At 42.7% G+C, this 27,075-nt stretch overlaps 1 protein-coding gene across 2 annotated transcripts in view; it reads left to right on the top strand.

The window, feature by feature from the left end:
• vat1l (vesicle amine transport 1-like) overlaps nucleotides 1–27,075 on the top strand; it is a 199,836-nt gene that overhangs the window by 33,651 nt on the left and 139,110 nt on the right. For both annotated transcript variants that reach the window (XM_078544638.1, XM_078544637.1), the window contains exon 4: nucleotides 13,008–13,150. In XM_078544638.1, coding sequence (XP_078400764.1) covers nucleotides 13,008–13,150 — 143 coding nt within the window. The remainder of the gene's footprint in view (nucleotides 1–13,007; nucleotides 13,151–27,075) is intronic.

Here is a 27,075-nt window from a genome sequence, read left to right as displayed (position 1 = left end):
GTCACTGGGCTGGCAAACCAGAGGCCCAGACTAATGCTCTGGAGCCATCAATGGTTCAAACCCTACCACAGCAGCTGGTGGAATTTAAACTCCATTAATAACTATATAATTGAAAGCTAGTCTCAGTAATGATGACCATGGAACCATTGTCAATTGTCATAAAAACCCATCTGGTTCACTAATGGCTTCTCTTAGGGAAGGAAATCTGCCATCCTTACCCTGCCTGGCCTACGTGTGATTCTAGACCTTCAGCAATGTGCTTGACGCTTAATTGCTCCCTGAAATGGCCTAGCAAGCCACTCAGTTCAAGGGCAATTATAAATGGGCAACAAATGCTGGCCTTGTCAGCAACACCCACACCCCATGAAAGATTAAGGGAAAAAAAAGTTAGCATCAGTGGTGATGACCATAAAACCACCATTTCATCAAAAAAAAAACCCGAACATGTGGTTCACTAATGTCTTGAGGGAAGGAAATCTGCCATCCGGACCTTACAGCAATGTGGTTGACTCTTCACTTCCCTCTGAAAAGGTCGAACAAATCACTCAGTTGTATTCAAGAAGGTGGCTCACAGCCAACTTCTCTATTGCAATTATGGGTGGGCAATAAGTGCTGCCCTTGCCAGCGGCACCCACACCTTGTGAATGAATAAAAGAAAATAGTTCAGACAAGGATTTACACTGCAATATTAACTAGTGCCATCAGACAAGTGTGAGAGAATCAAATGCATTGGTGTTTGGGCTTAACTTCAAGCACAGAGCAAAGATGCTGGTGCCTTACATTTTCTTTTACAGCGCTTTAAACCAAGGCTACTTACCTGATCCACCAGGGTATTAGGGTCATTTAGGCTTTTACAGTTTGGTTATCTTGAGGCGATGGGAACAAAAAGATGGACCATGAACATAAATAATGAGCAGTAATATTGCCACTCATTCAAAGCATCATTTACTCTTTGGGGAATAACCCATCATGAAAATGGAACCTTTTGGACTTTAGAGCCAAAGTATATGAAGCAATTTCATTCAAAGGCTGAATTCATAGGATTATAGAATGGAACAGCACAGGAGGATGCCTTTCGGCCCATCATACCTGTGCCAGCTCTTTGAAGGAGCTATCCAATTCATTCCACTGCCCTCTGCTCATTCCTCACATGCAGCAGTTTTTTCCCCCTTCAAGTATACATTCTCTTCTGCCCTGCTCACCTTCATTGCTTTCCTATCACTGCTTGCTTATCCCCACAATCACCCCACCCTCAACTTCTCTCTCCCCCCGCCCCCCATCTTAGACCAGCTTATATTTCACCTCTCTCCTAACTATACTCAGTTCTGCCGAAGGGTCGTGAGGACTCGAAATGTCAACTGATTTCTTCTCCACCGATGCTGCCAGACCTGCTGAGTTTTTCCAGGTAATTCTGTTTTTGTTTTGGATTTCCAGCATCCGCAGTAGCTTTTAGCTTTTTGTTTTTATACATTCAGCCATGTTGGGTAGTGTCAGCTATGGGTAAGTTGGTAGCACTCCTGCTGTTGACTTACAAGGTTTTGGGTTCAAGTCACTCCAGGACTTGAGCACAACTATCTGAGGGAGTGCAGCCCCGTCTTTTGAATGAGGTGTTAAACTGAGGCCTGCTTAGGTGGATGTAAAAGATCCCAGTGCAGTATTTTAATGAAGAGCAGGGGAGTTACCCTTGATGTCCTGGGCATTATTTATCCCTCAACCAATATCAGGAAAACAGATTAGCTGGTCATTATCACATTGCTGTTTGTGGGACCTTGCTGTGTGCAAATTGCTGTAGCATTTACTGCATTATGGGGAAGATGGTGGTGTAATGATAATGTCACTGGGCTAGTAACCCAGAAACTCAGGCTGTTGCTTTGGGGTACGCGGGTTCAAATCCCACCCAGGCAAATAATAATTGATCAATTAATAAATCTGGAATTAAAAGTTAGTGTCAGCAAGGGTGATTGTTGTAAAAACTCATCTGGTTCACTAATGTCCCTTAGGGAAGGAAACCTGCCATCCTTACCTGGTCTGGCCTACATGTGACTCCAGACCCATAGCAATGTGGTTGACTCTTAACTGCCCTCAGAAATGGCCTTGCAAGCCACTCAGTTCAAGGGTAATTAGGGATGGGCTACAAATGCTGGCTTTGTCAGTGATGCCTACATCCCATGAAAGAATATTAAAAAATTACAACAGTAACTACACTTCGAGAGTATTTCATTGGCTGTAAAGCACTTTGAGCCCACTGGTGGTCATGAAAAGTCACCAGTGGGAGTTGTCTACAGGCCCCCTAACAGTAACCACAATGTAAGACAAGGTAAGTAAGAAGAAAAATTGTGCGCTTGTGATAAAGGGACGGCAATAATCTACATATGAACTGGAAAAATCTGATGGGCAGTAGTAGCCTAGATGAAGAGTTTATAGAATGCTTTCAAGATAGTTTCTTAGAGCAACACTTCCTTGAACCAACCAGAGAGCAGGTTGTATTAGACTTGAATTGTTTAATGTGACAGGATTAATGAATGACCTCAGAGTAAAGGCACCCATAGTTAGTAGTGACCACAATATGATTGAATTTTACACCCAGTTTGAAAGGGAGAAGAGTGGGTCTAAGACTAGTATTTTAAACTTAAATAAGGGCAACTATGTGGACATGAAAGCTGAGCTAGCTGAAGTGAACTGGGATACTAGGCTAGGAGATAGTTCAATAAAGATGCAGTGGCAGACATTTAAGGGGATATTTCAGAATACACAAGATAAGTGTATTCCTACTATAAAGAAAAATTCTAAATGGAGGACCCACCATCCATGGTTACCGAAAGAAGTTAGGGAAAGCATCAGACTTAAAGAAGAAGCATATAACTGCGCAAAGATGAGTGGCAGGTCAGATGATTGGTCAGAATATAAAGAAGAGCAGAGAGTGACTAAAAGGTTAGTCAGGAGAAAGAAATTAGAGTGTGAGAGCAAGCTGGCTAGAAATTTAAAAACGGATAGCAAGAGCTTCTATAGGTATCTTTAAAAAAAAGTAGAGTGAGTCCTCTTGAGGGTGAGAATGGGGAGTTCATAGTAGATAATAAAGAAATGGCAGATGAAATGAACAAATATTTTGCTTCTGTCTTCACTGTAGAGGATACACAAAACTTTCCAGTAATAGCTGTAAATTGGGAGGCGGAGGGGAGAGAAGAACTTGGTAAAATTACAATCACTAAGGAAGCAGCACTGAGCAAACTGATGGAGCTGCGGACTGACGAGTCTCCGGGTCCAGATGGACTATCCTAGGTTCTTAAAAGAGGTAGCCAATGAGATGCTTTGGTCTTAATTTTCCAAAATCCCCTAGATTCTGGAAGGGTTCCATCAGACTGGAGGGTAGCAAATATAACCCCTGTATTCAAGAAGGGCCGAGAACAGGAAACTATAGGCCAGTTACTTGATGTCTGTCATGGGGAAGGTGTTAGAGTCGATCATAAAAGAGGTTATAGCTGGGCACTTAGAAAAGTTCAAGGTGATCGGCAAGAGTCAGCATGGTTTTATGAAAGGGAAATCATGTTTCACCAATCTATTAGAATTCTTTAAAGGGGCAATATGTGCAATGGATAGAGGGGAGCCTGCAGATGTACTGTACTTGGATTTCCAGAAAGCATTTGGTAAGGTGCCACATCAAAGGTTATTGTGGAAAATAAAAGTTCATGGTGTAGGGGGTAACAAATTAGCATGGATAGAAGATTGGCTGGCTGGCAGGAAACAAAAAGTATGCATAAATGGATCTTTGTCTGATTGGTAAGATGTGACGAATGGAGTACCGCAGAGGTTTGTGCTGTAGAATTTACATCAATGACTTAGATGAAGGGAACAAAGGTAAAGTAGTTAAATTTGCAGACATAAAGATAGGTAAGAAAGTTGTGAAGAAGACGTAAGGAGTTTACAGATGGATGGTAGATAAGTTGAGTGAGTGAGCAAAATACTGGCAGATGGAGTATAATGTGGCAAATTGTGAGGTTGTTCACTTTAGCAGGAAGAATAAAAAAGTAGAGTATTATGTAAACAAAGAACAACTGCAGAATTCCAAGTTGCAGAGGTACCTAGGTGTTCTTATGCATGAGTCACAAAAAATTAGAATGCAGGTACAGCAAGTAATTAAGAAGGCTAATGGAATGCTATCCTTTATTACGAGAGAAATTGAACATACAAGTAAGGATCAAAAACAAAAATACCTGGAAAAACTCAGCAGGTCTGACAGCATCGGTGGAGAGGAAAACAGTTAATGTTTCGAATCCATATGACTCTTCACCAGATTGTTATGCTTTAGTTATACAGGGCATTGGTGAGACCACGTCTCGAATACTGTGTGCAGTTTTAGTCTCCTTATTTAAGGAAGGATGTAAATGCATTGGAGGCAGTTCAGAAGAGGTTTACTAGATTGATACCTGGAATGAATGGGTTGTAGAGGAAAGTTTGGACAGGCCGAGCTTATTTCCATTGCAGTCTAGAAGAGTGAGGGGTGACTTGATTGAAGTATATAAGATCCTGAATGGCCTTGACATGGTGGACGTCGAAAGGATGTTTCCTCCTGTGGGTGAGTCCAGAACTAGGGGGCACTGTTTTAAAATTAGGGGTTGCCGTTATAGGACAGAGATGAGGATAAATTTTTTTCTCTCAGAGGGTTGTGCGACTTTGAAACTCTCTGCCTCAGAAGGTGATGGAGGCGGGGTCATTGAATATTTTTAAGGCAAAGGTAGATAGATCCTTGTTAGGCAAGGGAAACAAAGGTTATCGGGGGTAGATGGAAACATGGAACTTGAAACATAAACAGATCAACCATGATCTTATTGAATGGTGGAGCAGGCTCAAATGAATGAATAACTGACTTCCCCTATTTCACATTTACATAAATGCAAATATTTCTTCTAAATTTGCTTCCATCAGCCTTTTAGGCCATGCGTTCCTGATGTGATGGCACAGCCGATGGTAAATGCTGATTTGTTCAAATCCCAGAGGGAAACTTGAGACAACTGCCACAACTATTTTTGCAATTTTTATGTTTCGAGATGCGGGCTTTGAATTCAGTAGTAATGAGACAACTGCGCCTTATAGGTTTTTACAAAACTAAATTAAACATTTATTAATAAGAGAAATGATTTTAAGCGCATACATATGTCTGCAGATTACTACTATAATAACTTCTCAATCCCCTAATTAATCTGACTTCCAGATACACCTCTGTTAAGGCAACAGTAAGACACATAGGGCAACATTTTCCCCCCGTTGGGTGGGATGTGTGGGAGCGGTTGCGGGTGGGCGGGCTGGTTCCCGATCGGTGCCCCCGCTTGGGGAGGGTGGGGGGGGGGCCTGCCGCCATTTTACATGGGCGGGCCAATTAAAGCCCGCCCAGCGTGACATATGTTCAGAAGTGCTGTGTGCTCCCTGTGTGGGCGGGAGGGGAGGGATACCCTGAGCCAGGAGTGTGCTCTTTTGCGCATGCGCATGAAAGAAGGCACAGATCCCGCTGAGGCTAAGTGCTGCCTCAGGGAGATCGCTGGAAGTTTCAAAAATTTTTAGAAGTGTGGAAAAAAAAAATCCTGACATGTCCCCTCATGTGACACTGTCATATGAGCTGGGACATGTAAATTTCTTTTATTTCAGCATTTTGTAAACATATAAAATCTCTCATGAAACCTCATCCCGCCCATGGATGAGGTTTCATGTTTTTTCAGAAGCCCGCTGGGGCTCCTGGTCTGCCCGCCAACCTTAAGGTTGGACGGGCAGATCCATTGATTACCTCAATTACTTTATTTGTAGCCTTAAGTGGCTGTTGACAGGTCGGCGGGCGCGCAGCCGACTCAGCTTCACGCACGCCGACCTGAAAATGTAAATGACGCGGAGTCAGACATAATCCAGTTTGATTAGAGGAAAATTAATTTCAGAATCCTACATTCCTACTTCTTTCTTATTGTCTACCACCTCCTTTTGGTCCCCTGTCAAAGTACTTTTTAAGCATGTTTACATGATACACCCTCTGCTTCTTTCTTCTGTCTGGAGTATTTATGAAATAATTCACTTCACTCGGCTTCTTTTTGATCCTGTAATGCCCACTAAACCTTTCCTTCAATGAGTCACCCAGTACTGGTAACAGAACTAATACTTTCTCCCCAGCACCAAAACTACGAGCTGTAGCTTTCCTCTCTGCTTTCACTTTCATCATTTGCTGTGATAACTTTCAATGTTCCCTAGCCAACTTGCATGCTCTGTCCAATCTCTCTGAAATTTGATACATAATCCAGGAGAGTAGCTTCTGAATTTTGACCCACCAATTTCTCATGAATCAATATCAGGAGTCGCTTTACCTCATGACCATAGACTAGTTTGAAAGGACTAAAACCAGTCAATGCATTAGGATCGTCCCTAGAAGCAAAGAACAATAGTGGAATTCCCCTATCCCAATCCTGTGGATAATTCTGACTGTATACTCTCATTATAGTTTTTAGAGTTTGATGCCATCTTTCCCAAGCCTCTTGTGACTCAGGATGATAAGCTGTTGACTTCAATTGTTTTATTCCCAAACTGTTACTTATTTCCTTAAACAGCTGTGACATGAAATTTGACCTTTTATCTGATTGTATTTCTTTAGGTAATCCATATCTTGTAAAACATTTATTTAACTCTTCCACAATTTTCTTTGTTGTAATATTACTCAAAGGTGGTATTGCTTCAGGAAACCTGGTAGACAGATCCATTGTTGTCAGTAAGTACTGATTTCAACTTTTCATCTTAGGGAGGGGTCCTACACAATCAATCGGGACCCTAGTAAAAGGTTCTTCAAATGCTAGAATTGGAATTAAAGGTGCCGGCTTAATCACAGCTTTTGGTTTCCCTATCACCTGACACGTGTGACATGTTCTACAGAATTTCACCATATTCCCATGCAACCCAGGCCGATAAAAATGTTTTTGTATCTTCACCTGTGTCTTTCTAATTCCTAAAAGTCCACCCATTGGAACTTCATGAGCTATCCTCAGAATCTCTTTTCTGAGATTCAAATAGTAGTACAATCTGATGCACCTCCCTCCAGCTTTCACTTGCTGGAACATGATCAGGCCTCCATTTTCTCATTAGACATTACCGTTAAGGTAATAACATTCTGGAATACATCTTGCCTCTGAATTTCTGATTAAGCTATCTGATATAAATGTTTTATTTGCAAATCTTTTTTCTGTAATGCCACTAACCTCCTTAAGTTAAACACTTCAGCTGAATTGTCTTCTAGTCTTTCATCCTGAACAACCTTATCAAACATAGTGTCAGATAATTGGAATTCCACACCTACTCCCTGCCTTTGAACTTCCTGTTCTTCTTGTTTCAGCTTATGAGCCTTTGATCTCATTATCACACAATCTGGAAACAATCCAGGGTGCTCCCTCTGCAACACTTTTGTTGAAAGCACTTCTACAGGCTGCTCAACTACCATAGGCATCTCCTACATCTGTGATCCAGCTATATCATTACTTGGAATAAATTGAACCCCTGCAATGGGCAATTTCCCCACTACTCCAACAATCACTTCACCTGTTTTCCACTTACTATTTAAATTTGCCTTCCACAATTTAATAGGCTTAGCTTCTTCATGAACTCCACTTACTATCACCTTTTCCTGCAATACTCCCCCTGAGCATCAAATTTCACTATCCCACAATATTAAGGATTAATTAGCCCCCGTGTCTCTTAAAAATTCAACATCATTACCTACTGTACCCTGTACACATGGAAAGACTTTCCCTTCACACACAAAATCTTAAAACATTTTTGCAACCTGCTCCTCCGAATTCTCATGGGTAAATTGTGAACACATTCCCACTTCTTTCCCTATTACTAATTCTCCCTGTTTCACCTGTACGCAAACCACTGGTTTTTCCTGTGTCTGAACCTCTGAACCCATGGTAGTTTTACTTCCAGAACTTTTCTACACCCCTATAATTCAAACAGATTTTCCCTGCAACATCCAGTATATAGAATTTCATATGCCCAACTTTATTACAATGAAAACACCCCAATTTTCAAATGTCACTTCTGCCATCAGCATCTTCCTTTTTAGCCTGAGAAAAAGAGTTCCTGGGAATTTCCAGCTACTCCTCTTTCCTAACTACCCACCTTCCTTTCACCTTCCCACTTTCTATTCTTTCTGATTTAAAAGGGTGACAGATAGGAATTTAGCCCTATGAACTAACTCATAATCATCAGCCATCTCTGCTGCTTGTCTTAGCGTTTGAACCCTCTGTTCCTCCACATGAGTTCTCACTACCGAAGGAATTGAATCTTTAAATTTTTCCAAAAGAATTACCTCTCTAAGAGCTGTATATGTCATCTCTATCTTTAATGCCCGTATCCACTGGTCAAAATTACTTTGTTTTACTCTCTCAAACTCAATATAAGTTTGCCCAGGCTGTTTTCTCATATTCCTAAATTTCTGCCTGTGTGCCTCAGGCACCAAATCATATGCACTCAAAATAGCCTTTCTTACCACACCATAGTTCACCGACATTTCTTCTGATAGTAAAGCGGAAACCTCATGGGCTCTACCCACCAACCTGGATTATAACAACAATGTCCAGTTTTCCTGTGGCCATTTCATTTGTTTAGCTGTCTTCTCAAATGAAATGAAGAATGCTTCCACATCTCTTTCCTCAAATTTGGAAGAGTTTGTACAAATTTAAACATCTCAGCACTGTGTTTTTGGTTAAAGGTTTTTTCATCATCAGAACTCTTCTCAGTATCTGATATCTCCTTTTCAAAATCCAGCTTTTTAAACCAATACTCTCTGTCTCTTTTCTTCATTCTCTCTTCCATTGCTAACATTTCCCTCTGGAGATCAAGTTTTCACATTTCCTTTTTGTTTGAAATAATCTCTTTTCCCCTTTTTCTGCTGCCTCTAGTTCCAGTTTTTTTCATTTCCCCCTTCTGTTTGCCTCCAATTCAGGTTTTCTCAGTTCCTTCGCTTGTTCAAATTTAAGCCTCTTCATTTCTAACTGAAGTCTCACTACCTCCAGTTGTGATTCACTAGTGTCAGGTATCACTTCCAGCTTTAAATGCTGTGTTATACCTTCAATTATATCTGCTCTCTTATCCCCTGCAGGTAACCCCAATTGTATGTTATCTGCCAATTCCATTAATTTAACATCAATTATCTTTTGTAAACCAGCCAAATTTATAACTTCAACTCTCAGACAAGTCTGAGCGACTGCCAAAGCCATTTTGCAGTTTCACCACTTCAAAGAAACCTCACACCAACTCCTGAATCAAAGTGCTTCTCATACTTGTGACCTTAAGATTCACCAACTCCAACCCAATCAAGGAACTTCAAATATATCCCGCAAATAGCCTCCAACTATTTTATGGCACAGCCGATGGTAAATGCTGAATTGTTCAAATCCCAGAGGGAAACTTGAAACAACTACCGCAACCAATTTTGCAATTTGTATGTTTCGAGATGCAGGCTTTGAATTAAGTAGTAATAAGACCATCAAGCCTTATAGGGTTTTTTTTTTATACAAAACTAGATTAAACATTTATTAATAAGAGAAATTATTTTAAGTACATACATATGTCTACAAATTACTACTATAATAACTTCTAAATCAGCTTGAGGAGTAGATGCTGAAGGCTTTTCACACTTGTTAGATCTTAAAATTCCTGCCTTTACACACAGCTTTCTCTCTTTTATACATATTTTCCCCTTTGAGTGCAAGTTCCCATTGTTTCACTATGTCTTTGGACTTTACTTCCCCCATCATAAAAATTTATCATAGTACCAATTTTACCAGTGATCTTTGGGAAAATAAACACACTGTTTCTGAACTTCACCTGGCTGGGTGACACATTACCCCCCTCCTTTGAAAACAATGTAGTCTGGTTTATTTAAAAATGCTATTGTTCTTTTACACCTTACATTCTAAACTTTCCCCATGTTTGCCTACTTAACGTTTCAAACTTATCTTATCTTCTAATTCATCAAAGCCTTCAGACCAGCTTCCTTTGATGCAATTAAGTGTCTCACACACACACAGACAGACACAGACACAGATACCACTCTTTTACAATAAATTCCAATAATATTATTATATCTCCCTGACACAGATCACAATAGTATATCTCGCTGAATCAAAAAAGTGTTCCTCTCCAAGATTTATTGCCAATTATTTTAAATCAGTATTCTTTGGTTACTGACCCTCCCGCCAGTGGAAACAGCTTTTTCCTATCTACTTTATCAGACTCGCTCATAATTCTGATTGAATGGGTCATAAATTGTTTTAGTATGGCAGTAAAGAGTATCTACTGTCAGTTAGGCCTGCTCTTTTCTATTTTATCACAATGATGTTTTGTGCTGCAAATTGCTGAAGATGGGAACTGATAAGGTCACAAAACAAGGGCAACGGGACATTTGAGACCCGAATGAACAGGGCAAGTAACTGTAACCAATCAGATTGAAGATTTGAGCACTAACCAGCGCAAGCACCGAGAAGGAAGTGTATAACACAGTCGGTGAATTCGGTAGCAGATCAGCGGCAGAGAAAGAAATAAAGAGAAGGAAAGAAAGATTGGATGAAGGGAAAGAGGGAGAGAGAGAGAGAGATGGAAAGGAAATAGAAAACAAGTTTTCTTTTGCAATTTAAATATTCCAATACCTTGAATCTCCAACACCAATTAAAATCTGAAGGAATGAGACTCCACACTTATGATGGTTAACTTTCGGTGGCAATAGTTAACACTTATTAAAAGGGTACTTATGCTACTAAGTACTAGGCCTAATTACCTGTGGTGCCTTTATTTCCTTGCTACCATGTAAATACAGCAATGTCACACCATTCAGTGGAGAGGCAGGCAGCAAGATGCTGTTTTCACAAAGCTAACTCGTTTTGGAATCTGGTTTTAGCTGCACATCTGCCCCTGCTTCAAGTTGCTGCGCCATTTGCGCTTAAGTAAGGGCGAATGCTTGAATGTGATTATTATTCATGATGGCAAATTCTGGCCCAGTAACTGCAGAAAGATTGGGCAAAACACACTTTGTGCTTAACCTTTTCTATTAATGAGCCAGAAGTGTAGGATTGCTGCCATTCACACAGGACCCTGAGTCGGCAAGAGAATGAAACCTGTCAGAAAGTTAAGCTAAGCAATGGCTGAACTTGTTTTAGGAAATAGTGTTAGGTTGGTTGGAAAAGGGAGGAATGATGATATTAAGAAATATGTGAAGGCGTTAGAGTGCAGAAAAGATTCAGGAGAATGGTTCCGGGGCGAGGAACTTAATTTATGTAAATATATTGGAGAAGCTGGGACTGTTTTCTTTGGTGGACAGAAGGCTGAGAGGAGACTTAGAGGCTTTCGAAATCATGAAGGGTTTGGACAGAGTAGATAGGAAGAAACTGTCCCATTGGTGGAAGGATCAAAAACGAGAAAGCACAGATATAAGTTAATTGGCAAAAGAGGCAGTGGCGAGATGAGGAAAAACTTTTTCATGCAGCGAGTGGTTAAGATCTTGGAATGCACTGCCAGAATGTGTGGTGCAGGAGGATTCAACTGAAGCATTCAGAAGGGAATCGGATTGTTATCTGAAAAGGAAGAATGTACGGGGAGGAGGCAGGGGTATGGCACTGGGTGCATTGCTCATTCAGAGAGCCGGTATATACGTGGTGGTCCAAATGGCCTCCTTTTGTGCTATAACAATGCTATGATTCTGAGGGTGGTGAGGAGTTCCACAGTGTCGAAGTTGTGGGGAGACTTCAGCTACTGGAGCAGATAATGTGATCTGATAGGGTTAGATGACAAAGAGTGAGAGGGGGCTCATGTGGAGCATAAACACTGGCAAAGATCACTTGAGCCTGTTTCTGTGCTGTAGACTAGATTTAATTCCATGCGATGATGGGCCTTAATGATGCTGAAAAAAAAAAATTACTTACATTTGCACAGAACATCAATATGCTAATATTTCTTTCTACAAACTGAAATGTCTTTGATTTGGTTTTACTTTGATGTATATATTTGGCTCTGAGGATACAGAGAGACTGACCTTTTCAAGTAATTGAACATTTTCTCTGCAGTGAAAATAATTGGCCCTGGTTGGATCAGAACAATAAAGCATGTTCAGGATAAAACAAAGAAACATGAATGCTGGAATCAGAAAGTAAAAATAGATTTTTTTTCTAAAAAGCTGCAAATGCTTGACAGATCAGTCAACATCTGAAAGAACAAAAGGTGGGCTAATGTTTTGTACGAGGATCAGAACTTGTTACCTCTGCATAACGTGTTTATGAGGCCAGAAACAGAAAATCAATATTAAACATCTCTCTTCAAAAAGCACAAAGGTGCTTTTCCGACTGGCACCAGCCACATTACCATTATCTGGGTGAAGCTGGCATGGCAATGCAGTAAGTGAAGCCGCTTTTGAATTTTAGTTGCTGTTGTCAAGTAGGGAAATCTGGCAGCCAACTTGGCCATACCAATATCCCAGAAACAGCAGTGGGATGATGATTAAATGGTCTGTTTCTAGGTGCCGGGTGAGGGATAAATATTGGCCAAAACACTGGGGAGAACTCCCTCTACCCTTGGGATGTGGATCCTTCTATATCCACCTGAGAGAGCTTCCATTTAACACCTCATCTGAAAGACGGCACCTTTGACAGCGCAGCACTCCCTCAGTACTGAACTGCTTAGATTTTGCACTCAAGTTACATAAACACATTTCCCAGCAGAAGTCACTGGATAGAGATCCTAACAAGACCCCCACCCAGGGTCATTTTATTTCTGGTCCAGGCAAAGAGCAGGACCCCAGGTGAGTTGTAGCAACTGGGCACAGATTAACGCTAAAACTACCTCCTGTTGTTAATCTTGTGGCACGTGTGTGTGGCACCAAATGAACTCCTCACCAGGAGTGAAAACATGTTTTTTGAAGTGTCTGTACATCTGCTTGCCAAACCACTGTCAGATGTTCAAACTAAAATATGATTTGAATCTGATTGCTACAGGGTCAAGCCGTCGCCCAGCTCTGCTCCACTATTCCAGACGTGACCGTGTTTGGGACCGCCTCCTCCTTTAAGCACGAAGCTATCAAGGATTCCATCACTCATCTCATCGACAGGAATGCTGATTATGTGCAGGATGTGAAAAGGTAAGACAGATCAAGGTAAGGAGCTTGAAAAGCCTGGAGGCCAATCCTCAACACCCAAGACTGGTATTATTGGGGAGAGCTGCCCTGATAGGCTGTGTGGGTAAAGAGTGCAGTGTAGAGGTATATAAAGACCAGGAACAGTGCAGGTTCAATCCTTGGTCAATGCTCAGCTGGCTGGTCCCATCTGGGATGGCACCTGAGGCTGTAATAAGGTGTATCACAGCCTTTAGCCGAGAAAGGGGAACTATTAATTGGACTTTCTATTCCAGATCACAATCCAATGAAAGCACCCCCACTGCCTCCCCCCACCCCCAACCCCCCGGCCCACCCTGTCCCCCCTCCCCAATGCCCCCCCCGCCAACCCCCACCACTCCGATCTGCTTTCACTCCCAACCACTAGCTCCTTTCCCTCACTGTTTGCGAAGGCTGCGCATGCAGATGTTGGGTTGAGCTGGGCTGTGATGCCTTCCACATTCAAATAGCTTACAGACACTCAATGCTCAGCCTCAAACATGAGGAAGTGGTCAACCTGGCTGAGGAACTGCCCAGGCACAGATGCTGCTGCCCAAAGACACCTCTGTCCGACACAGGTGTCCGACAACCTTCCTGCATCTGTCACCTGTGTGCAGATTCTTAACTGGGTATTTGCCAGGTTCACAGCCCTGTCCCCATCACCCAGTCCTTCACTGGCACAGGAATCAGCTACTGGACCCTGGTAGAAGCCTGTGTGTGATTTTGTTTAATGTGGGGATGTCGGAGCACCATCATTGCCCACGTGATCTTGACGGGTTGGTGATCAGATTTCGGTGATGTGTCGAACAGCGATGACTGGGACCACCCTGCTGCTGCTGCCTTCTCCCTCCTTCACAGCCAGTGAGGCAGCCAGTCTTCCTTCGCCTGTTCTGCCGTTGAGATCTTTTGCACCACACTTTGCCTGGCACCTCCCGTTGAACTTGCCGCAATGGGTGGCCCGGCCAGGAGCAAGGGGCTCCCGAGGACACCACTCAAGGGACTTTCGGAGCCCACAAGACTCTCCTCCATGTTGGGTGGTGACCCATGGCACTGAACTGTAAGCTTGTGGTCAGCGGGTGAACTGTACTCAGTCGTGAGTCAGGCCCTTCAGACAACGATATGGGCAAAGGGAGAATTGAATCGAGGAGGTCCACACTGGCCTCAATGGTTCTTCATCTGGGGCTTATATTCTTACCTCAGTGAATGTAAAGTTTGATTGGGCGTTCAAGGAGAGGCTAGGCAAGTATATGAGGGAAACGGGAATAGTGAGTTATGCTGATAGCTGAGGAAGAATTGGAGAAGGTTCGAGTGGAGCATAAAGATGAACATGGACTGGTTGGGCTGAATGGTCTGTTCCTGTACCATATATTCTGTGTAATTCTATGAGTTAACCCATATAAATGTTTAAATTTTAACACCATTTTATGGAGGGATGCAAACTGATGAAGAGTACCAGGCTTTTATTTCCTACCTTTAAACTCTTTATGAATAGTAATTTAGGGATGGGCTTTTGTGCTCATTGAGGTAAAGGATTGGCACTTGCTGGAGAGTGGGGCATGTCCTTCAGGTCCAAAGCCAGGAGCAGATTTTCGATGGTGGTGGGAAGTTGACAGTTGTGGATAAGTCTCCGTTTATACGTCCCGCCCGATTTTCCTTCCTAATTAAAAATGCCCCAAACTTCTTCGGCTGTTTTTAGTGTGGAAAAGGTGGGCAAACAAAGCAAAGCAAATCCATTCCATTGTATTCATTTCGATGATGAGCGGATTGGCCGAGGATTGTAACATCCCACCCTGTGGAGGAGCAAGGTATCTCCGACAGTAACGTCTGGATTTCAACAGACACAAGAACTTGTTGTTCAGTTTACCTCGTTATGACAGTCAGCATTATTAACATCACCATTATTCCCCTTGCAATACCGGGCCTTTCAGTAAAATAAGAAGACTCTCATCATGGTTTCAGTCATGAGGGAAGCCACCTTTTAAGGATCAAAAGTAAAATTAAATCCTGATGGGAACACTGTAACTATGTTGAAGATAAAAGCAATCCTGAGAGTGGGGGAAAAAAAATCGACTTTATTAGTAGGGGCATTGAGTGCAAGAGTAAGGAGGTCATTTTTTTCATTAATTCACTCATGGGATGTGGGCATTGCTGGCTAGGCCAGCGTTTATTGCCCATCCCTAATTCCCCTTGTTCAGAGGGCATTTAAGACCCAACCACATTGCCGTGGGTCTGGACTCACACATAGGCCAGACCAGGTAAGGACAGCAGGCTTGTGAAGTCAGATGGGTCTTTACAACAATCAGCAGTGGTTTGCTCATCATTAGACTTTTAATTCCAGGTTTTTATTGAATTCAGATTCCACCATCTGCCATGGCAGGATTCAAACCCAGGTCCCCAGAGTATTATCCTGGGTCTCTGGATTACTATACCAGTGACAACACCACTACGCCATTGCCTCCCCCAAATTCCTCATACAAGTTGAACTTGCATTAGACACGAGTTAGGCCTCATCTGGAGCACTGCGTCCAGTTCTGGGCACCATACTTGAGGAAGGATGTGAAGGCCTTGGAGAGAGTACAGAAGAGGGCATTTGAATCTAGAATGAACTACCTGAGAGGGTGGTGGAGGCAGTTTAGATCGAGGTATTCAAAAGGGAATTGGATTGCTATCTGAAAAGAAAGAATGTGCGAGGTTACGGGGATAAAGGCAGGGGAGTGGGACTAGAATGCTCTTTCAGAGAGCCAGTGCAGCCTCGATGGGCTGAATGGCCACCTTCTGCACTAAAGGATTTGCGATTCTGTAATTGATTAAAGGAGGTCACATCAAAACAAGCCCTGAATAACTTGTTCATACAAACATTGCAACAGATGGCTTCCCTGGGTGATTTGCTGACTTGCATCAACCTACGCACCTCAACAGTGACATCATCCAGTCACTCATCATATTTGTGTGTGTGTGTGTGTGTGTGTGTCATGTTTTGCACTCAATTATTTTGAAGAAAATGTTATTTTCTTTGCATTTGGATGGAGAAGGTATGCCAAAGTCTTTGAGGTGAAACTGTAAAATGCCAGAAACGTGAAATTCCTCATACAGGTTCTCAGGCACGCAAAATGTATTTGTTTGTATTCATAAGAAGTAGAACTAGGGGAATCCAAGAGCTTCACAGACTGAAGATGCAACTGGCAGAGAAAATAAAGAAAAATGTTACAGCAAGGATGAGACAGTCGATAAATGAAAGAGTGAGAAAAGTGATGGGGGAGAGATGGAAGAGGGAGTGAGTAAAGGAAGCGGGGAGACAGTGGAGTAGTGGTAATGACACTGGACTAGTAATCCAGAAACCAAGGCTAATGCTCTGGGGCATCAAATCCTGACCATGGCAGCGAGCGGAATTTGTAATTCAGTTCATAAACCTAGGAATTGAAAGCCAGAACATGACAGTTTTAATTGATTGTTGTAAAATATCACATAACCTTTAGGGAAGGAAACCCGCTTTGCTTACCTTGTCTGGCCGACATGTGACTCTGTCTTCTGAAATGGTCTAGCAAGCCAGGCAATTAGGGATGGGCAACAAATGCTGGCCTAGTTGGGATACCCACATCTTAAGAATGAATAAAAGGGAATCTGCAAGTCAGGTTGAGGTGAAAAGATACACAGTGAAGGCTGGAAATCTGAAATATACTCCACCCATTTCAAACAATCGCTGGCTTCCAGTTTATTTTTTGTCTACTTGCGAAACTTTGGGAAGTTTCAACAAGAATCTCAACAATAGCAGCAACAATAACCTGAACTTCTATTGCGCCTATAATCTGGAACAAAGTCCCCAGGCATTTCCCTGAAGTGTAATCAGACACAGGTCAACACCAAAACAAAGAGTGGGTGAGTAAAAAAAAAAAATGTGGCCCAAGTTTTAAGGAGGGAACTCCAGACCATGGGGCCTAGATAGCTAAAAGCCTGACCACTAACGGTGGAGGAAAGGGAGCCTGGAATGCACACAATAAGGCCCAAGTTGGAGGCAAAAAGAGATCTCAGTGGGCAGTAAAGCTGAAGGAGGTGACAGAGATAGTGTTGGATGAGGCCATGAAACGACTTAAACGTGAAGATGAGAATTTTAAATTTAAGGCATCGGCGTACAGGGAACAAATGTAGCCAGTGACTGTAGGGGTGACGAGCGAGCCAAATGTTTCAGGCTATTATACAAACAGGAGAGTTATGGATGAGCAAATGAGTTAATGATGTTGGAGAGTTTGGAACAGACAGGAGATTATTGGAATAATTGAGCCTGATCTTGACAAAGGGTGAATGAGTTTTTGTCAGAAGACAGGCTGAGGCAAGGATAGTGTCGGTTATCTAGGGAGGTAGAGGAAGGCCTTTGTGACAGAGGGAATATGGGTTTGGAAGCTGAGCTTGGCATCAAGGTTGCAAAAACGTCTGATTCAAGGTGACACGCAGATTGGAGAGAAGGATGGAATTGGCGCCCAAACAAATGCACAATTGGCAACAGGAATGCAGTAGTTAACCCTTCATCAGGGCTGTTTTGTTTTAATGCTTTGGTTGACGTGTTGAGGCCTAGTTGTGTGGTTTCATATCCCCAGTAACACTGGCGCACACTGAGAAGCTCAGAGCTGCTGGGGTGGGGGCAGGAGGAAGGTGGGCACTGATGTCAATGTGGGTGCAGGCCAGCACTGACAGAAAGCCCCCTGAATTGAGAATTGGTTAACAGTCAGAAACCAGAGAGTAGGAATAAATGGGTCATTTTCAAGATGGCAGGTTGTTACCAGTGAGGTAATAAAAGGAAAAGATTAGCAAGGACAAATGTGGGTCCATTACAGGTGGGGACAGGAGAATTTGTAAGTGAGGACAGGGAAATAGTGGAGAAACCTAAATTATTTTGGATTTGCCTTCATGGAGGAGGATACAGAAAATCTCCCAGAAGTACTGGGGAACCAAGGGGATTGTGAAAATGGGGAACTGAAAGAAAAGAGTATTAATAAAGAAGTAGTACTTGAAAAATTAATTGGATTGAAGGTTGATAAATCCCCTGGACCGGATGAGCTTCATCCCAGATGAAAGGAGGTGGCTAGAGAGATATTGGATGCACTGGTGGCTACCTTTCAAAATTCTATAGATTCTAGAAAGGTTCCTGCAGACTGGAAAGCAGCAAATGTAACCCCACTATTTAAGAAGGGCAGAGAGAAAGCATAGAACTACAGACCTGTTAGTTTGATGTCAGTAGTAGGAAAAATGATAGAATCTATTATAAAGGTTTTGATAACTATATGCTTGGAAAATAATGATATGATTGGGCAGAGTCAGCATGGATTTATGAAAGGGAAATCAAGTTTGACAAACCTATTGGAGTTTTTTTGAGGATGTTACCTGTTGCATAGGTAAAGGAGAACCAGTGAATGTGGTGTATTTGGATCTTCAGAAGGTTTTTGATTAGGTCCCACACAGGAGGTTAGTAAACGAGATTGGGGCTAATATACTGGTATGAATTGAGAATTGGTTAACAGTCATAAGAGTAGGAATAAACGGACCATTTTCAAGATGGCAGGTTGTTACTACTGGGGTAATAAAAGGATCAGTACTGATGACACAAAACCAGGTGGGAATTTAAGTTGTGAGGAGACTGCAAGGAGGCTTCAAGGGAACTTGGACAGGTTAAGTGAGTGGGCAAGAATGTGGCAGATGGGATATAATGTGAATAATGTGAAATTATCGACTTTGGTGGAAAAAAACAGAATTTCAAAGTATTAATTAAATGGTGAGATTTTGGAAAGTGTTGAAGTCCAAAGTGGCCTGGGTGTCTTTGTTCGTGAGTCACTAAAAGGTACAACAAGGAATTAGGAAGACAAATAGTATGTTGGCCTTCAACTCGAGGGGATTTGAATGCAGGAGTGAGGGTGTCTTGCTGCAGTTATATAGAGCCTTGGTGAGACCTCACCTGGAGTATTGTGCATAGTTTTGGTCCCCTTATCTAAGGAAGGATATACTTGCCATGGAGGGAGTGCAATGGAGGTTCACCAGACTAATCCCTGGGATGGCAGGATTGTCTTACGAGGAGAGATTGAGGAAACTGGGCCTGTATTCTCTAGAATTGCGAAGAATGAAAGGTGTTCTTTCATTCATCAAGGTGGACATCGAAAGGATGTTTCCTGTTTTTCATGAGTCCAGGACTAGAGGGCACTGTTTTAAAATTAGGGGTCGCCCTTTCAGGACAGAGATGAGGAGAAATTTTTTCTCTCGGAGGGTTGAGCGACTTTGGAACTCTCTGCCTCAGAAGGCGGTGGAGGGGGGTCATTGAATATTTTTAAGGTGGAGGTTCAATAAGATCATGGCTGATCTGTTTGTGTTTCAAGTTTCAATTCCCATCTACCCCCGATAACCTTTGATTCCCTTGTCGAACAAGAATCTATCTGCCTCTGCCTTAAAAATATTCAGTGACCCCACCACCACCACCTTCTGAGGCAGAGAGTTCCAAACTCGCACAACCCTCTGAGAGAAAAAAATTTCCCTCATCTCTGTCCTAAAAGGGCGACCCCTAATTTTAAAACAGTGCACCCTAGTTCTGGACTCACTCACAAGAGGAAACATCTTTTCCACGTTCCCCTTGTAAAGGCCGTTCAGGATCTTATATACTTCAATCAAATCACCCCTCACTCTTCTAAACTCCAGTGGAAACAAGCTCAGCCTATCTAACCTTTCCCCATTAGATGGCCCATTCATTCCAGGTGTCAATCGAGTAAATCTCCTATCAATCTAGTATTCTAGTATTGTTTTTACTTCCAATCTTCAACAATACATTAAAACATAAATTAAAGTGTAAAATAATACAGTATACAGGTACAGGTTCCAGGTAATTTTGTAATTGCTTCCGCTTGGTAAAGCGATGCTTAGTATTAGGGGAACCATCAGAAATTCGGGTTAGTGGAGAATTCTGGTTGGTAGAGTGCCAGATAACAAAGTTTACTGTCCTGCTTATGGTAGTGAGTTCCACATTCTCATCGCTAGGGGTAAAGAAGTTTGTCCTGAATTCCCTATTAGATTAGCGACTATCATCTTCATGGTGCCTAGTTTTGTTCTGGTGGAAACATCTTCTCTACCTCAACTCCATCAAATGCTTTTATAATCTTGAAGAGCTCCATCAGATCACCCCTCAGGGGAACTTAGTAATGTAAAATAGGGTGGGATCATAGTGGAGATTCCAGGAAAATGTAGGATGGTGAGGTCACTAGCTGCCCTCACAGCCTGGCTTGCAGTTCCCTTCCCCCACCCACACTGACCACTCCTCCTCCATCTGGCATGGGTCAATGGCAGTCAGGGGGAGATGCCTGTTCCTGAGTTACTGCCATTCTCTGGAACACAGATGGTGATAGGCTCCAGACTGGGGCATTAGGGAGAAGTCCTGGTAACCTCCAGTCTGGTATCCAACATCGAACTGCCAAACGCTGTGGCCTCAGACAAGGCTTTTGATGGGACATTGCCTCTAATATTCTCCCCTATCCTACACCTACTCTTCTGAAATGGCAATATCTTTGGCTAACTCTTGCTGGATGTTGCTGGGAAACTGACCTTTCTGATGAGCCCTGTCTCAGAGAAATGGGTCATAGTTGTGTTGGATTTAGAGGTGCTGACAGAAGTTTCCAGCACTACTCTAGCTTCATCTGTTATGATGTGGCAGATGATGTGTGCCAGCTGGATCGAATCCATGAGGGAAACTCGATCTCGCTAACACAACGGTTTTGCAATTTGTATTTATTTTGAGGTGCGTGCCCTGAATCCAGAAGTAATTAGTCCATGAAGACTTCAGTTTTTTTTAGAAAACTAAAATAAACGTTTATTAACAAAAGAAAAGATTTCAAGTGCATACATTGGTCTACAAATTACTATTATAATAACTCCTAAAACCCTAATTAATCTGGCTTCCAGTTACACCCCCAATTAAGGCAACATTAAAAACAAATAGATTTTAAACAGATCCAGGCAAGTCAACGCAATACCCTGGACAGTAGAATTCAAAGTGCCTTTTCCCAGCTTTGGTTTCTGTAGACAGCAGGGGCTTAATGCACAAATACTAGAGGCTTCCCACACTTCTGTTAGATTTTACAATGCCTTCCCTAACACAGAGCCTCATTCTCCTTTATACATGTTTCTCCCTTTTAATGTAAATTCCATTGTTCCCATATGTATTTGGGACTGTACCTTTCTTATTATTTAAATCTTTCAAGGTGTTAAATATCGTCAGTAACCTTTGGGAAAAATAAACATACTGCTTAGCCTAGCTTCTTTGAAAATCTAAAAATGCAAATTCTCCTCACCTTACATTCTAAGACTTCAGTCATGTTTACGTATTCAGCATTTCAAACCTAGCTTCTTTTGATGAGTCAAAGCCTCCAGACCAGTTGTCTCCAATTCAATTAAATCCCCCCCACCCACACGCATTAGAGAAACTATCTAAACCCTACTATTATGCTATTTTTACAATAACTCACAATAATATTATGAGAATTGTTATACTTTCATGACATGCCTCATAAATGAGAATCCTGACCTAAATCTCACTACCCAAATCATGAGCAAAGAATGAAGCATCTCCTTGAATAGCTAAGGCACAAACACAAATCTTCCAAAATCAAACAAACAGATTGAAGGATATAAGCAAATTACTGCGGACACTGGAAATCTGAAACATTAACCCTGTTTTTCTCTCCACGGATGCTCCATGGATTAGACCTGCTGTGTTTTTCCAGATTGAAGGATATGTTGCTTTAAGAACACCGTATGTTCGCTTAGGACTGATGTGAAAGAACAAAGATAAATAAAATTCACTCAACAGCAATCAGGGAAACAAATGTTGCGGGGTTGGGTGCTGCAATATTCCTTCACCTCAGGGATCTTGGCTTTAACTCCAGTCAAGACAGATAGGTTAATTTGCTCTGATGTCCTTTAAGATTCTTCGCTGGAACAAATTAAAACAATTTCAAAACAGTTCTCTGCTCACAGCATAAAACTGGTCTCAAGTTGGACATTAACTTGTGTTCATTCAGGAATGTCACTTTATAAGCATTGTGCTGCCCTAGTAGTACATGAAAAAGAGAAGCTGGATCATTGATTCAGAACATAATCATCATGGAAATTCTTCAGGCTATCTCTGGGTACCAAACAGTGGAAGACATCAACATTTCCTGCTAATTGAGTTTGCCAAAATCATTCAAACTGCTATTGAGTTGTCTTGTGGCTGTTTTAATAAGGACGAAGAAAGAACAAAGAAAAGTACAGCACAGGAACAGGCTCTTTGGCCTTCCAAGCCTGCGCCGATCATATTGCCTGTCAACTAAAACATTTTGCGCTTCCGGGGTCCGTATCCCTCTATTCCCATCCTATTCATGTATTTGTCAAGCTGCCTCTTAAACACCACTATCGTACCTGCTCCCACCACCTCCTCTGGCAGCGAATTCCAGACACTCACTACCCTCTGCGTAAAAAAACTTGCCCCGCACATCTCCTCTATAGTTTTCTCCTTTCACCTTAAATCCATGTCCCCTAGTAATTGACTCTTCCACACTGGGAAAAAGCTTCTGACTATCTACTCTGTCCATGCCACTCATAATTTTGTAAACTTCTATCAAGTCGCCCCTCAATCTCCATCGCTCTAGTGAGAACAATCCGAGTTTCTCCAACCTCTCCTTATAGCTAATAACCTCCAGACCAGGCAGCATCCTGGTAAACCTCCTCTGCACCCTCTCCAATGCCTCTATATCCTTCTGGTAATGTGGCGACCAGAATTGCACGCAATATTCCAAGTGTGGCCTAACCAATGTTCTATACAGCTGCAGCATGACTTCCCAGCTTTTATACTCAATACCCCTGTCAATGAAGGCAAGCATGCCATATGCCTTCCTGACTACCTTATCCACCTGCATTGCCACTTTCAGTGATCTGTGGACCTGTACACCCAGATCCCTCTGCCCGTCAATGCACTTAAGGGTTCTGCCATTTACTGTATAATTCCTGCCTGTGTTAGACCTTCCAAAATGCATTGCCTCGCATTTGTCCGGATTAAACTCCATCTGCCATTTCTCCGCCCAAGTGTCCAACCGATCTATATCCTGTTGTATCCTTTGACAATCCTCTTCACTATCTGCAACTCCTCCAACCTTAGTGTCGTCTGCAAACTTACTAATTAGCCCAGTTACATTTTCCTCCAAATCATTTGTGTATGCTACAAACAGCAAAAGTCCCAGCACTGATCCCTGCGGAACACCACTAGTCACAGCTCTCCATTCAGAAAAGCACCCTTCCACTGCTACCCTCTGTCTTCTATGACCAAGCCAATTCTGTATCCATCTTGCCAGCTCACCTCTGATCCCGTGCGACTTTACCTTCTGTACCAGTCTGCCATGAGGGACCTTGTCAAAGGCCTTACTGAAATCCATGTAGATAACATCCACTGCCCTTCCATCATCGATCATCTTTGTCACTTCCTCGAAAAACTTGATCAAGTTAGTGAGACACGACCTCCCCTTCACAAAACCATGCTGCCTCTCACTAATACGCCCATTTGCTTCCAAATGGTAGTAAATCCTGTCACGAAGAATCTTCTCCAATAATTTCCCTACCACTGACGTAAGGCTCACCGGCCTGTAATTTCCTGGATTATCCCTGCTACCCTTCTTAAACAATGGAACAACATTGGCCATTCTCCAGTCCTCTGGGACCTCACCCGTAGCCAGTGAGGATACAAAGGTTTCTGTCAAGGCCCCAGCAATCTCCTCCCTTGCCTCCCTCAGTACTCTAAGGTAGATCCCATCTGGCCCTGGGGACTTATCCACCTTAATATTCTTCAAGACGCCTAACACCTCTTTTTTGATCTCAACATGATCCAGGCTATCTACACACTCTTCCCTAGACAAATCGACTGCTAAGTCCTTCTCTTTGGTGAATACTGATGAGAAGTATTCATTTAGTATCTCTCCCATTTCTTCTGGCTCCACACACAGATTCCCACCTCTGTCCCTGAGTGGGCCTACCCTTTCCTTGGCTACCCTCTTGCTTTTTACATTTGTATAAAAAGCCTTGGGATTTTCCTTAATCCTGGTTGCCAGTGACTTTTCATGACCCCTTTTAGCCCTCCTAACTCCTTGCTTAAGTTTCTTCCTACTTTATATTCTCCATGGGCTTCATCTGTTCCCAGCCTTCTAGCCCTAATGAATGTTTCCCTTTACTTTTTGACTAATCTCACAATATCCTTTGTTATCCAAGGTTCCTGAAACTTGCCATGCTTATCCTTCATCCTAGCAGGAACATGCCGGTCCTGAATTCTTATCAACTGACGTTTGAAAGCCCCCCATATGTCAGTTGTTGATTTGCCCTCAAACATCCGCCTCCAGTCTAGATTCCTCAGTTCTTGCCTAATATTGTTATAATTAGCCTTCCCCCAATTAAGCACCTTAACCCGAGGACTCCTGTTATCCTTATCCACCAGTACCTTGAAACTTACTGAATTATAGTCACTTTTCCCAAAATGCTCCCCTACTGAAACTTCGACCACCTGGCCGGGTTCATTCCTTAATACCAGGTCCAGCCTTGCCCGTTCCCTAGTTGGATTATCTACATATTGTCTCAGGAAGCCCTCCTGGATGCACCTTACAAATTCTGCACCATCCAAACCCCTAGCACTAAGTGATTCCCAGTCAATATAGGGAAAGTTAAAATCACCCACCACAACAACCCTGTTGCTTTTACATCTTTCCAAAATCTGCCTACATAACTGTTCCTCAATCTCCCGCCAGCAATTGGGAGGCCTATAGTAAACCCCCAACATTGTGACTGCACCCTTCCTATTCCAGAGCTCTACCCATATTGCCTCGCTGCGTGAGCCCTCCGAGGTGTCCCCCTGTGTCGTACAGCTGTGATATTCCCCTTAACCAGTAGTGCAACTCCCCCACCTCTTCTACATTCCTCTCTATCCTGCCTGAAACATTTAAATCCTGGAACGTTTATCTGCCAATCCTGTCCATCCTTCAACCAAGTCTCTGTAATAGCAATAACATCATAGTCCCAAGTACTAATCCAAGTTCTAAGCTCATCTGCCTTGCCTGTTATACTTCTCACATTGAAACAAATGCATTTCAGACCCCAGTCTGTGTTCAGTAATTTCTTCCTGCCTGCCCTTCCTCTTAGTCCTACTGGCCATATTCACTGGTTCCCAGTCATTTATTTCACCTGCTGACCTATTGCTCTGGCTCACACCCCCCTGCCATACTAGTTTAAACCCTCCCGAGTGACACTAGCAAACCTCGCAGCCGGGATATTGGTACCCCTCCAGTTTAGATGCAACCCGTCCTTCTTGTACAGGTCCCACCTGCCCCGGAAGAGATCCCACTGATCCAGATATCGGAAACCCTCCCTCCTACACCATCTGTTCAGCCACGTGTTCAGCTGCACTATCTTCCTATTTCTAGCCTCACTGGCACGTGGCACAGGGAGTAATCCTGAGATTACAACCCTAGAGGTCCTGTTTTTTAACTTTCTGCCTAACTCCCTGAACTCCCGCTGCAGGACCTCGTCACTCTTCCTGCCTATGTCGTTAGTACCAATGTGCACCACGACCTCTGGCTGTTCTCCCTCCCCCTTCAGAATGTCCCATACCTGATCAGAGACATCCTGGACCGTGGCACCGGGGAGGCAACATACCATCCTGGTGTCTCTTTCACGACCACAGAAGCGTCTATCTGAGCCCCTGACTATAGAGTCCCCTATGACAATTGCTCTTCTGTGCTTTGACCCCCCCTTGCTGAACAACAGAGACAGCCGTGGTGCCACTGCTCTGGCTACAGCTGTTGTTTTCCCCTGATAGGCCATCCCCTCCAACAGTATCCAAAATGGTATACCTGTTAGAGAGGGGGACAGCCACACCATCTAACTGTCTGTACCTTGGGCGTGACCACGTCTTCAAAACTCCTGTCAATGACGCTTTCCGCCACCTGAATGCTCCTAAGTGCATCCAACTGCTGCTCCAACCGATCCATGCAGTCTGTGAGGAGCTGCAATTGGGGACACTTCCTGCAGATGTAGTTGTCCAGGATACTTGAAGCATCACAGATTTCCCACATCCCACAGGTGAAGCACTTCACCCCAGCAACTACCATTTCTAGAACTATTTAATAAATTAATTTAAATCTAATAACTGCTTATTGACTCCTTATTAACTATATGTTCCCTAGGGCTAGATTTCTACTATAAATGCTAAATTCTAACAACAGTAATTCCCTGATTCGGGTCTAGATACCCTCTGCTTATTAATTAAGTGATTAATTTATTTGGTTTAATTAGTTTAACAATGTTTTAGTTTCAAATTTAGTGTAGATTCTCTACCAGCCAATCAGGTCACAGATTTACCTAAACGAGACAAGACAGGAAATTAAAAGTCTGACAGCATAAAGTTTTCTCAACATTTTATCACTCTTTTCTTTAATACCTCCTCTCTCCATTCCCTCGCTCCCTTCTTTTCCTTCCTTCCTGGTTCCCTTCTGCCTTCTTTACTTTCACCTATATCTCCCCTCTCCTTCCTTTCTCCTCTTTTTCCCTTCTTTCCTCTTGCGTTCTCTACTGTTTTTGTTTTCCCGCCTCATTCCCGTCCTAGTGCTTATACTGATAGAAGCTCACTGTCAAATGAGTCGGGAGGCCAGAGCTTTACATCATAGTTAATCAAGGTCTGATTGATTCATCATTCTATGGCCTTCTATGCATGAATACACAGCTTAACCGAAACATTTGTAACACAAGTGCCTGTGTTCGACATTTGATGAAAATTCCTACCTCAGTCTATGTTATCCAGGTTTCCATCTTCTTAACCTTAGAAGCTTTCCAATTCCTTTTCTAACGACTCATGAGGCAAACAAATCACATGC

This window comes from Cetorhinus maximus, chromosome 6 (assembly GCF_964194155.1).
Source record: "Cetorhinus maximus chromosome 6, sCetMax3.hap1.1, whole genome shotgun sequence".
Taxonomy (NCBI): domain Eukaryota; kingdom Metazoa; phylum Chordata; class Chondrichthyes; order Lamniformes; family Cetorhinidae; genus Cetorhinus; species Cetorhinus maximus.
This window is presented reverse-complemented; position numbering and strand designations above follow the sequence as displayed.